Consider the following 12218-nt stretch of genomic DNA (forward strand, 5'->3'; position numbering starts at 1 on the left):
TTCTTCTTCTTGATTTTTATTGGTGGTTGGTAAACAACTGAAGGAATCAATACCGCCACCAACTGGTAAAGAGTGTCGGCTAAACTTTTCTCCTTCTTGCATTTAGCAGCAACTCGAGCACATTGCTGCCCCCTATATGTCAAGAGGACAAATAACACCTTTTCTGTTTAAATTGCCACCCTGCCACAGTGGCGTGTGTTGATCAAATTCACCCACCACTTCAAATATTTACCTGCATTTGACCGGTGGTGGGTGCTAATTTCCACCACTGGTGGAAACACCTCCCGCCTCCAGGTTTCCAGGTGTGGATCGTCTCCATCCTGACGATCCACTCCTGGAAACACCTCCCGCCTCCAGGTTTCCAGGTGTGGATCGTCTCCATCCTGACGATCCACTCCTGGAAACACCTCCCGCCTCCAGGTTTCCAGTGTGGATCGTCTCCATCCTGACGATCCACGAGTCTTTAACTCCAAACTGCATCCAGTACCTGCAGATTTCTTCTCATCACTTCTCCCCCTTTCGTGTCTGCAGGGAGAAGCCAAGTCCCGTCCTCCCCCCAAACGCTGGAGCACCATCTTCTGAGCTCTCCGCCCAGGACCAGAGCTCGGGCCTGACGGGACCCGAGGCCGGACCGGGAGGAGACCCGGACCTGCATGACTCCCAACCTCAAGAAGTCTTAACCCACTAACGAGAAGCTTTTGGTGGAAAGTCCTGTTTGTCTGCAGGTTCTTCTGTCTGAGGCCTGACTTCCTGTTTCTCACAGAACAATAAACTGTTTCGTGTCGATTAAAGCTTCAGTTTAATGTCACCACGTGCAGAACGATGCTCTCCTAACTGGAATCTGTCCTAAAACTCAGTGGGTCTGTTGTTTTTGACGTGTTGCTGTGGTTTGTTTAACGAGGACGATGTCGGGCGTGGGGGGGCAGGTCACAGTAAGTGTTTTTAAAGGTCGGAGACGGAGACAGAGCGGGGACAGAACCGGACCACGGCCTGTTGGATTCACCGGTTCTCCTCATGTTATCCTGAACAGTACTGTAAATAAATATTTCTCCTGAGTTAAATGTTGTTTTCATCTAACTGATAACAGTTCTGGAAATAAATGTGTCAACATCTGTTTCCTGGTCTTTATTTCACTTTATTCTGATTTGTTTCATGAAGTCAGGAGAAAGACGTCCACCAACCCAAAGGTTTCTTCTCTGTCTTCTCAGACCTCCACAGATCAAACTGCAGGCAGGACCCACACAGGATTAATCTGTGCAGATTAGGACCGGATTACCTCCTCATTAGGAGACGGTTACCGACTCAAGATGAGCTCATGTTGAACTGATTCCCTGAAGATGAAGAAGTTAATCCTCTTCATCTTCCTCCTCAGGGTTTTAACAGCTCGGTCAGAAGAAACTTTACTTTGTGACGTTTCTGCTGAAGCTGAGCTCCTCCTGACCGGATAGGGTTAAAGACTGAGTTAGATTGGCCTTAAACTCAGTTCTGACACACACACACACACACACACACACACACACACACACACAGAGACACACACACACACACCATCACACAGACACACACACACACACACACCATCACACACAGAGACACACACACACACACCATCACACACAGAGACACACACACACACACACACACAGAGACACACACACACAGCTGATCGTCTGACGGTGAGACAAGAATCAGAGCGTCTGCAGATGAAGGAGAACATTTGGTCTCACTGTTAAATAAAGAGTCGTCCTCGTTAGACATCCAACATCCTCCTGACGGACAGACGGCGGCGGGTGACATGCATTCCTTCAGGTCTTTGATATAAATGATTCCAATCACTGGATTTTTTTATCATCTTTTTTAATTTCATGGTTGTTAGGGTTAGGGTTATAAATAATGGGGCAGCAGTTGTTGACTGAAGATTTTCAGATGACTGAATTGTGTTTTTATGAACATTTTAACCAAATAAAACGAGCGATGACATCATCACCATGTGAGAAGTGATCAGTGAGGCTCTTCATCCAGGAGGAAAAAACTTTATTACCAACATTTTATAAATAAATACTTTAAACACAAAGAACATCTTCACATCTTAACGAGTTGTGTGCAAATTAACGTTTATGTCTACATCCAGCAGAAAGAAAACCATAGAAGAAGAAAGCGGTTGTTTAAATATAAAAATATAAAATGAAGAAGATTTAACTGAAGCTCTCAGCTGCTTCCTCTTTAAACACGTGACTACCAGAGTCCAGGTTGTCCATCCCGGACACGCTGTCCAACAGTCCACCCATCCTGCCGTCCCTGTGGAAGTCCCCCTCCTCCACCTTCACCGCTCCCGTCGGGACAAACCCCTCCCCTTCATCGAACCCGAAGCCGTCCGGCGGCGCGGCGCCGCTGCTGGAGGCGAGCCTCTCGCACCGCGCCTGGTGTCTCAGGAAGCTGTCCCTCCACACCACCTTCTTCCCGCACAGGCCGCACTCGTACGGCCGCAGCCCCCCGTGCGTCTTCAGGTGCTTCGTCAGGTGGTGCTTCATCTTGAAGGACTTGGTGCAGACGGGACAGCCGAAGGGACGCAGGTTGAGGTGCTGCATCTTCACGTGGCGGTCTCTCATGCTCTTCAGGGTGTACGCCTTCCCGCAGTGACAGAAGTGGACTTTCCCGGTGTAGGCGGGGCCAGAGAGGGACACCGAGGAGGAGGAGGACGGTGTCGGGGGTGATGGAGGAGGTGGAAACGCAGCGGACGACGGGGACAGGTGATGGCTGGGGGCTGGAGTCAGAGAACCTCCCTGACCCCCGCCGGTGGACGTCCACGTCCCCTCTGAGCCCCCCAGGCTGAAGTCAGGAGACACCAGGGACCTCTGGGAGACCTGACCCGTCCCGTCCTCGATCTCATCGTACGTGTCTCTGCTGAAGGCGCCGTCTGTGAGACACTCAAAGTCCACATCCTCCTCCTCCTCGTCATCGTCACCCTCCTGGGGTCTGGGCTCGGCCTGAGACCAGGGTCCGGTCTGCCACTGGAGCCTGCCTGAGACTGAAGGTCCTTCAGCCGGTCCAGGGGGGTCAGAGGACAGATCACCTCCAACAGAAGCCCTCTGGACTTTGTCCTTCATCGCCTCAACGCTCTGCCTCCCTGCGGCGCGTCCCTCAGGGTCAGCCGGGCGGAAGTCTGCAGCAGAGACAGTGAAAGTGTCCTAAATGTCTCAGGTCTGAGGTGCAAACAGGAAGTCCTGCTGTCCCTGGAGGTGGTTTAACAAACAGAAACAGGAAGTAAACTGTCAGCAGCTACAGAAAGACTCACCCATCTGTGTGACTCTGTCCTTCCTCTCCTCCTCCTCCTCCTCCTCCTCCTCTCCGACTCCTTCGTCAGCCTCAGTTCCTCTCCTCTCACTCTTCCTCCCCTCCTGAGTCTCATCGCTGTCTCTCGTCCTGTCCATCAGTCTTTCTGCTGCTCGCTGCTGGAATCGGACCTTCTGCTTCAGAGCGTCTCCGCCGTGGTGCCGGTTGTTCTGACCCGCTCCGTCCTGACCCGACGGGCTGCTCTTAGCGTGGCTGGATGTCCACGCCTCCTCGCAGCAGGAGTAATCTTTATTTTCTCCGTAGCCCTGGAGGCCGTCCAGCTGAGAGTCGGCCGAGTGCAGCTCCGAAGGGGGTCGGGGGCGACCCCACCTCCCCAGCTGCTGCGGCCGTCTCCACGTGGCTAACGGAGGCAAGGCGTCGGGCCTCCTCTCCCGCCGCCGGGCCTCCCTCTCTGCGTACAGGCAGTCGGTGCTGCTCGGCGACTGCTGGCGGGACGCGGAGCCGGGAGGGGCGGCGGTGGCGGCGGCCTCTCCTGACGAGCGCGGCCTCTTCAGGATCTCCGTGCATTTGTCCACGATGTGCCACATCTGCAGGAAGCTGGCCACCGTCACGTAGTTCACGATGTCGTCGTGGACGATGCTCAGCTGGCCCGTGTAGGCCGAACTCAGGACGCTCTCGAAGGCGACCGGGTCCATGACCGAGGGCAGCGAGACGGTCGTCACGTTCTTCAGTAAAACCTGGAAGAAGATTCAAGTCAGCGTTTCCTCCTCTGTAACCTGCAGCTGACTCTCTGCGGTTCACGCGGGTCTGTGAGCGCTACCTGTGACTGAACCCACCTGGTCGTGAAAGTAAGGCGAGGACGCGGCGAGCACGCAGCGGTGGGCTCTGAACACGTGACCCTGGACCTGGATGGACAGGTCACACAGCCTGCCCTCCTCCCGCTGCCGGTTCAGGTTGTCCAAAACAGCAGCACGGGCGCCGGGGAAACACACCTGGACCGTCAAACCGGGCGGAGCCGCAGAACCGCAGCAGGTCGGGTCCATGGTGAGGAACACTGACGGAACCAGAACAGCACAGGTGACCCGTCACAGCTGATGGGTTCAGGAGTCATACAAAAGTGGAACAGTGGGAAAAATAAACAACTGTCATTTAATTTATTCATTCAAAGCCTCAGTTTCCTCTGAAGGAACCACAAGACTGCAGCTGTCAACACGGTGGTGGAGGGCTGATGGTTTGGGCTGATTCTGGAGTCAGATGTGAGGCCATCTGTCCGACAAACAGAACAGTCCAGAACCAGAACCAGAACCAGAACCTCAGAGAGCTGAGCTGAAGCAACGCTGGAAAGAAGAGTGGGCCACAACTCCTCCACAACCAGGAACCCACTGAGAGTTCTGCTGCTGGAGGAGGTTCTGGATCAGGAGCTGGACCCAGGTTCAGCTGGGTCAGGAGCAGGACCCAGGTTCTGATGGGTCAAGAGCAGGACCCAGGTTCTGATGGGTCAGGAGCAGGACCCAGGTTCTGATGGGTCAGGAGCAGGACCCAGGTTCTGATGGGTCAGGAGCAGGACCCAGGTTCTGATGGGTCAGGAGCTGGACCCGGTGTTACAGTTTGGTTCAGGTTTTGTTAAATAATAACTCTGTGACATATTATAACTGCTTCTGTTGCACAGATGTGTTTAAAATATTGAACAAACTTTATCTTAAATAAACCTCCTGCTGATAATCATCTTAACCTTTAATAAATAAACAGTTAACATGTCCTGCTGCGTGAAGAAGTCCAGTTAAACATTTAATATTTAGTTTTTCTGACAGTCTGTTTTCACTTCCTGCTTTGTGCTAACGCGTTAGCCGCTAACAGTTAGCTTCCGCTAATAACAGTTAGCTTCGTTATTCTTGCTTTTTTTACTTTACCTTCGTTGTTCCGACTTTTTTACTGTTCCAGGAGATGTCACTGTTTATTCACAGTTCGACATTTTGACCCGTAGCTTCCAGATGTGAAATATTTACGCCAGTTTGTGTTAAAATCGCAGATATTTGTTAAAATCGAGCTAGGAGAAGCTAATGCTGCCTTAGATGAGCCTCGGAAGTAAAAGTAAAGGTCAAACTCGCGTCATTTACATTTTTTGTGCTTCAAGTGAAAAAATAAAAACACGTATTTTGTTCTGTTGCTTGTCTTTAAATAGTGTATTTTTGCATAAAAGTATATAAGTAATATAAATGAGAAAATAAACGAGGTAAAATGCAGTGAAATGACTTTCGTGTTTTATTGAAGCAAACGTAAGAAAGATAACTTTACTGCAGGTAATGTTTTTATTTTTAATGATGACTAAGTGCATAAGTTGGGACTGATAAACCTTATTCCGGTTAATAATAAGAAAACTCAATTTCTTTTGTCGTTTTCTTTAACTTTTAACAAACTGGAAATCAGAAATCCCACGTTGCCAGCTGCCGGTGAATGCAGCCCACCCAAGATTTAGATTTCCCAGTTGTCCTGAAAGCAGCATCATGGCAGCTCGTCCTCTGGACACAGAATCATCTTCATCATCATCATCATCTTCTTCTTCTTCTTCTTCACAAACAGCCTGTGTTTACTGTGTTTATGGCTGAAGTCACATCTAACAAACAAACAAACAAACAAACAAACCCCACAGTCTTTGAAACACAGGATGAAGGCCGTGAAACCTTCAGGTGTCTTTGGAAAAAAGCGGAAAAATGGAATTTCACTGGTTTTGAAACATTTCGCCCACTCAGAACCAGGTCCAGCTGGAAAAGCCACTTTATTTAAACTGATCACATTTAATTTTGTATAATGGTTTTATTGTTTTTGTCTGTTTTGTTTGTTTTTGTCAGAAACAAATAAAATAAAAGGATTCCGGCTGAAAACCGATCTAATGACGACGAGCCTGGAGCTGTTTGCTGACTGGACGCTTCGGTTCGGCTCGGACGGGTTCGGTTCGGTTAAAGGATTCTGTTTTTCTGCTCTGATCTCGGGCTGAGGACCGACCCGAGCGCGTGTCACCTGATCGCTCCATCACCTGCTCACGCGCGCGCGCAGTTTTTACCGCAGTGCATCTGCAGCAGGCTGAGAGGGGGAACTGTGACGTCACGGAGGAACAGGAAAACAGGAGAAGCTCTCAGATCGATCGGATCGATCCTGCTGATCAGCTTCTGTTGTCCTCTGCTGGAATCCGTCCGCGCGCCTTTGATGTGCGCTGCTCGCGCGGATGAAGCGTCGTCTCCACGCGCACGGGGTGAGCAGACGAAGGCCCGGTCTCTCTCTGTCATCCGGCCCGGATCCGGTCCGTCTGACCCAGAACCGGTCCGTGTAGCCGAACCTGTAGCAGATTCCTTACAGCGGGCCCAGCTTCAGACCTCAGGGACAACCGAGCCAGAACCTCTGGATCCGAACCTGCGCCAAAGACGTGAGGTGGTTCTGCCGGGCCGTTTGGGTCTGTTCCAGTCCTCCTGTAGCACGTTACCGATGCACTGCTCCTGAAGCCCAGCAGAACCCGGTCCAGTTCTCCGAACCTTCCCGACATGATGCTTCCTGCACACCTGCTGCTGCTGCTGGTTCTGGTTCTGCTCTGCTCCGTGTTCGGTGAGTCAGCTCCGGTTCCGAGGAGCTTAGGAGATCCTGAATCCTAAACTCTGATTTTATTTACAGATTTAATGATGGAAACAAGAAATTTAACGTCTGAAGGAGAAAATCGGGTCATTCTGAATCCGCCGACAGTTGGCCCAGATGTTTCTGTACACATCTGGATCTGAGGTTGGCCCAGATGTTTCTGTAAACATCTGGACCTGAGGTTGGCCCATTCTGGATGGGAGCAGATGTTGTTCTAATAATGCACCCCCATACCATCAGAGAGGCTGGCTGACCTCTATGGTCCAGAGGAGACACATCTGGCTTCTTCTCTGCCAGATAGAGCTTTAAGCAGAATTTGTTTACAGACGGTGATCTGTGGAGCTCTGCTGGTCGTCTGTTCTGTTGAAGACGTTCCTCCGAGGTTAAACTGCTGCAGCTGAACTCACACGCAGGTTAAACTCCCTCCCCTCCCTCCTGAGGGTCATCAGGGTCTCAGCAGCAGGTTTTAGAAAGCTGATCTTGGTTCTAATAAAATAAAAGATGTCAGCAGATTATTTTTAGTGTTCCTGTTCTCACAGTCTGCTCCCGGTTCTGACCCGGTTCTGTTCGCAGTGTACCGGAGCGATGGCGCCTGTGCGGAGGTGGACTCTGACACCGAGGCCGTGGCGGGAAAAGGCTTCAAGCTGGGCTGCATCTCCTGCAAGAGGAGGAGCGAGGTGCCGGGAACCGCCACCGTGCAGTGGTACTTCCGGCCCAAAGGAGAACCCGACTTCTTCCCCGTGAGTTCTGGTCCTGCTGTAGCAGCTGCTGCTGCGCGGACACGGCCGATGATTGGGTCTGTCCTTGGAGTCTGGTTTGAGGTTTAGGTCCGATCGGCAGGCGGGAGGCGGGGCCTCTCACTGACGCTTCCTGTCTCTGCTGGTTGACTCAGATCTACTCGTACAACGAAAACGGTCCCACCATCGAGAGCGACCTCTTCATGGACCGGATCGACTGGAACGGGAGCAAACGGAGCCTGGACATCCAGGACGCCTCCATCTACCTGTTCAACGTCACCTTCAACGACTCGGGCACCTACCGCTGCTTCCTGAACCGCATCCTGTCCTACGACAACGAGTACGAGTACAACGACGAGATCGACAAGGTGGTCCACCTCACCGTGGTGGCTAAAGGTACCGCAGAACCGGGTCTCGGACTCTCGTGTTTACTTTTAATTTAGAGGAGAAAGAAATCTGTTCTTATAAAGATTGAGCTGCAGAAACATCTGGATCCCAGCTGGTCCAGGGATGAAGGGGTTAATATCACAGTCCTGCTGAGTCAGCGCTTCAGCTGAAACGTTTACTCTTCGCTGAGTCAGCGTCAGCGAGCTGAGTCACGCTTCTGTGGCTGTGGTCAGTCAGTATCTTACCTGCAGCCAGCTGCTGATTTAGCTGCCTGCCTGGTTTTAAAATGTTTAGTTTTGAAGGACGTTCTGTTTGAAGCTCGAAGGAAAGTGTTTCCGTGTGATTGACAGGCTGTCAGCCAGTTGGGAGGGTTTGTGGGCGGGACTTTTCTGGACTCTGGTTCCAAAAAGACAACATGGCAGCGCCTTAAAAAAACAAGATATTAGCTCCAGATTCAGACATTAAACAGTAAGTTTTTATTTTTACTCTTTAACATCTGGATGAGACAGATGTTCAGTCAGTTTCTGATTCACGATGAAACAAACAGACGAGTTTTTCTCTCCGGATGACCTGGATGTTATTTTCCCAGGACTTCTTGCAGTTTTTGGATTAAAGCGAAGCTTAAAGATGCTGATTCTTCTCAGCGTTCGGAGAGTTTATTTCCTCTCCTGCAGCCAGAAATGAAACAAACTTCTTCTCTTCTGAGTCCTTGCAAAAAAACCAAAATCAGCTGGTTGTTACAGTCTTCGGCCAGCAGGGGGCTCACTGCGCTGAAAACAGACCTGAAGAGCTGAAAAACAACAAGAAAACAAGAGTCAAAGACTAGAAGCACCTTAAAATAATCTAAATATACGGACTGAAGCTGAGAACTTCATGAAAGGAGGAGGTTCTGATGAAATCCATCAGCTGATGGTTCTCCTCAGGCGGTTCTGACTCGTTTTAGATCCGTTTCTTTAAGCTTCACTCAGACAAGATCAGCTTCTGAAGAGCAGAAAAAACTCCTTTAGAACACAAAGAACCGCCTGAAGGAACCAGACCAGCAGAGAACCAGGTCCCAGAAGGTCCTGAACCTGCTGCGGTAAAGAAACGGGTCGTCTCGGACCTCGTGTCCCGTTTGGAGTTCCGTCCGATCGGATCTCCTGACTTCCTGTTTGGAGTTCCTGACTTCCTGTTTGGAGTTCCTGACTTCCTGTTTGGATCTCCTGACTTCCTGTTTGGAGTTCCTGACTTCCTGTCTGGTTCCGTCTGATCGGATCTCTCTTCCTGTCTGCAGCCACCAGAGGAACGGCGTCCATCGTGTCGGAGGTCATGATGTACGTCTCCATCATCGGCCTGCAGGTCTGGCTCCTCATCGAGATGATCTACTGCTACAGGAAGATCGCGGCGGCCGGCGAGGAGGCGCTACGGGAGGCGGCGTGAGTCTTCCTCTTCACTTCCTGTTTCCTCTGGTCGGTGCTGGCAGACAGGAAGTGGTAGTAGCTGAGAAGCAGTTAAATCCTGTTTTAATGTTTGGACCTGAGGGGTTCTTTAAACATCTGAGGAGCTTCAGCAGAAATGTTTCTGTCCAGCAGATGAATGAGTGAATGAATGAATGAATGAAAATCTTTTAAAACTTTAAACTTTAAAGCTTTGAACTTTGATTAATAATTTAAAGGTTTAAAGAAACCGGGGAAGTTTCTTATCTGCTCGATCTTCTCGTTTCTCTGCAGAAACGCGGAATATTTAGCGATCGCCTCGGAGAGCAAAGATAACTGTGCAGGTGTGCAGGTGGGAGAATAGCACAGGTGAGTCTGCTCCGCCCCCCGTCGTCCGTTTCCCTGCAGGGAGGCGGTCGGGCTCACGCTGCCGTTTGTGTCCTCAGGCTTCACGGATGGAAATCGTCCCTCCTGCATGACGAAGACCCAGCCACACATCTCCTCTTCACCTGGAGCCTGGGTGTGATGTACAGAGAGCATGGAACCAGCACTGTATATAGTCTCCTGCTTGTCAGAGCATGTCGTGCACTTCTTTAAAGCCCCATTATGCATCAATGAGCCAGCTGGAAGCAGAAACGCCCACATGTAGTCACAGGTCTGAGTGCTCAGCGCTGCGTGACGGAGAGAAAGACTTTTCCTGATGAATGAATGAATACAGAATATTCAGTGTTAGCTGTACATTCAGTGATTAATAAAGATGTAATAAATGGAGAAAACGTCCAGATGTTTTCTTTATGAATTTAATTAAAAATTTAATTTAATTTAATTTAGGTTCCAGTTTCTCAAGATGGCTGCCGCCGTGTGCCCGCCTTCTGAGGTTTATAATTCAGACGATGAATGACGGACCGACTTTATTTGGTGAACAGACCTCGAACCGTCTCAGCCTGTTTCCTTCAGCCTGACTGGAGCTCAGTGATTTAAATGTTCCCAAACATGGCGGCGAGGTGTCATGGCGGCGAGGTGGTTCTCATAAACGTTCTCTCTGCTCAAGTTCAGTTCTAAAACGCAGCAGAGATGATTTAAATCATCCAGAAGCTCAGAGACGAACATCCACCGAGGCCTCAGTGTGACCCGGGTCAGAACCCGGGTCAGAACCAGAACTTTATCTGACAGCCTGACATTTAATGAAGATGACAGACAGACAGACAGACAGACGCTCCTCGCTGCAGGTTTGAAACTCAGATGAATGATTGATCAGACTGAAGGTTCTGCAGCAGGAACCTGACGGAGAACCTTCACTCTGCAGCTAGAACAGGTGTGGACCCTGTTCCTCTGCTCCAACACACCTGCCTCATGTTCTGCAGGAACCTGTCAGGCTCTCCGTGGTTCCGGTCAGGTGTGTCGGAGCAGAGGAACAGGTGTGGACCCTGTTCCTCTGCTCCAACACACCTGCCTCATGTTCTGCAGGAACCTGTCAGGCTCTCCGTGGTTCCGGTCAGGTGTGTCGGAGCAGAGGAACTTCAGCTCTGAGGACCAGGATCTCCCACCCCCTGATCTAGAACATGGTTCTCTGAAGGAACTGACTCTGATCTTCTGTCCTCGAGTCCCAGATCTCTGCTGGAGAAGAAGAAGAATACTGAAAGCTACAAGCAGCTAACCTAGCTTTAGCTTTTAGCTGCTTTTAGCTAAACTTTTGTTACTTTTGTTCCTGCTGGTTTTTGATGTTTCAGCTTCTGTTTTTTCACAATAAAAGTCCTTTTTCTAGTTTTCATATCTCCGTAGTCTGTTTTCAGCCGGTTCTTCTGACGGAACCGACCCGATTCTATAAAGGACTCAACAGAAACACCTGCTCTGCAGAACGGTTCTCCTTTATTCTCAGGTTCTCATTGGTTGATGACGTTTGGAGAAAAAGCAAATAAACCAACATTGAAGCAGATTCCTGAGTTTACAGGAAATCAGAAATCAGCCGAAGAGCTGCAGAACAGCTGGAGAACAGCTGATCAGAACCAGCCGAACAGATTACAGGAAGTCCGGATCACCGGGACCTGTGGACACAGAGCGGGTCTCTACAGCTGCAGGACGCAGTCCGTCCCGGGGTACGGAGGCAGGTTCAGCTGGTACTTCCTGTCCAAAGAGGGCGGGACAAACCGGCCGCCCAGGAAGTGGTACCGCCCGGAGAACAAGGAGGCGGATTTCTTCGGCGCCGTCAGAGAGATGAGCGTGTCCGGCTGGAGGCCGTCGGCACTGCCCTGCTCCACGTCCCAACCTTCAAAATAAAAGACGTCCAGAGTCAGCAAAAAGCTGTTCTGCTAACGTTAGCCTTTAGCTGCTGTTCTGCTAACGTTAGCCGTTAGCTGCTGCTCAGTTAAATAGAATCTCTTGTTCTCTCTAAACGTTCTTCTTCCTGTTTTCGGTTCTTATTTATATTTAAAGAGGTACAACCTGCGCAGGAAGTAGTTTTATTTTGTTAGTTTTCAGCGCTCTGACCTGACGGGATGTCGATGCTGGCGATGGGAACCGTGCTCTTCTTCAGCTCAGCCAGGATGGAACCGAAAGGTTCCCGAACGGAACCTTTAAAACTGAAGCCAAAGATGGCGTCCACCACCAGATTATAAACTTCATCGATAACTTCAGCCTGAAAAACAGACAGACGGCAGGGATCAGTCCTTTAGCCCCGCCTACAGGTGAGCAGGTGAGCAGGTGAACAGGTGAGCAGGTGAACAGGTGAGCAGGTGAGCAGGTGAACAGGTGAGCAGGTGAG

General features: G+C 50.4%; 4 protein-coding genes across 9 annotated transcripts in view; 2 read left to right on the forward strand and 2 right to left on the reverse strand.

Annotated features, from left to right (window-relative positions):
- mbpa (myelin basic protein a) overlaps positions 1–1115 on the forward strand; it is a 5728-nt gene extending 4613 nt beyond the window's left edge. For all 4 annotated transcript variants that reach the window (XR_005233192.1, XR_005233191.1, XM_017440619.3 and 1 more), the window contains one exon: positions 532–1115. Coding sequence is in view for 2 of the 4 variants with exons in the window: in XM_017440619.3 (XP_017296108.1) it covers positions 532–582 (51 nt within the window). In the remaining 2 variants the exon portion in view is untranslated. The remainder of the gene's footprint in view (positions 1–531) is intronic.
- A 902-nt stretch (positions 1116–2017) lies between these two features.
- On the reverse strand, positions 2018–5418 carry zbtb22a (zinc finger and BTB domain containing 22a). Of its 2 annotated transcripts, none has more exons than XM_017440622.3 (4): positions 5205–5418; positions 4131–4385; positions 3296–4031; positions 2018–3163 (listed from the first exon to the last, which is right to left on the reverse strand). In XM_017440622.3, the coding sequence occupies exons 2-4, from the start codon at positions 4335–4337 to the stop codon at positions 2196–2198; spliced, it is 1911 nt and encodes a 636-aa protein (XP_017296111.1). In that variant the 5' UTR covers positions 4338–4385; positions 5205–5418; the 3' UTR covers positions 2018–2195. The 2 variants fall into 2 exon arrangements, with proteins under 2 accessions (XP_017296111.1, XP_017296110.1); XM_017440621.3 differs by having other exon boundaries at positions 4131–4348; positions 5205–5417.
- An 832-nt stretch (positions 5419–6250) lies between these two features.
- scn1bb (sodium channel, voltage-gated, type I, beta b) lies at positions 6251–10228 on the forward strand. Its single transcript, XM_017440617.3, has 6 exons — positions 6251–6891; positions 7492–7658; positions 7811–8051; positions 9316–9457; positions 9752–9826; positions 9904–10228. Exons 1-5 carry the CDS (start codon positions 6831–6833, stop codon positions 9819–9821), a joined length of 681 nt encoding a protein of 226 aa, XP_017296106.1. The 5' UTR covers positions 6251–6830; the 3' UTR covers positions 9822–9826; positions 9904–10228.
- A 1078-nt stretch (positions 10229–11306) lies between these two features.
- Positions 11307–12218, reverse strand: part of naxe (NAD(P)HX epimerase) — a 4813-nt gene continuing 3901 nt past the window's right edge. For both annotated transcript variants that reach the window (XM_037975787.1, XM_017440623.3), the window contains 2 exons: positions 11945–12092; positions 11307–11723 (listed from right to left, as the gene is read on the reverse strand). In XM_037975787.1, coding sequence (XP_037831715.1) covers positions 11524–11723; positions 11945–12092 — 348 coding nt within the window. In that variant the 3' untranslated portion in view covers positions 11307–11523. The remainder of the gene's footprint in view (positions 11724–11944; positions 12093–12218) is intronic.

The sequence above is a fragment of the Kryptolebias marmoratus genome, linkage group LG5 (assembly GCF_001649575.2).
Source record: "Kryptolebias marmoratus isolate JLee-2015 linkage group LG5, ASM164957v2, whole genome shotgun sequence".
Lineage (NCBI taxonomy): Eukaryota > Metazoa > Chordata > Actinopteri > Cyprinodontiformes > Rivulidae > Kryptolebias > Kryptolebias marmoratus.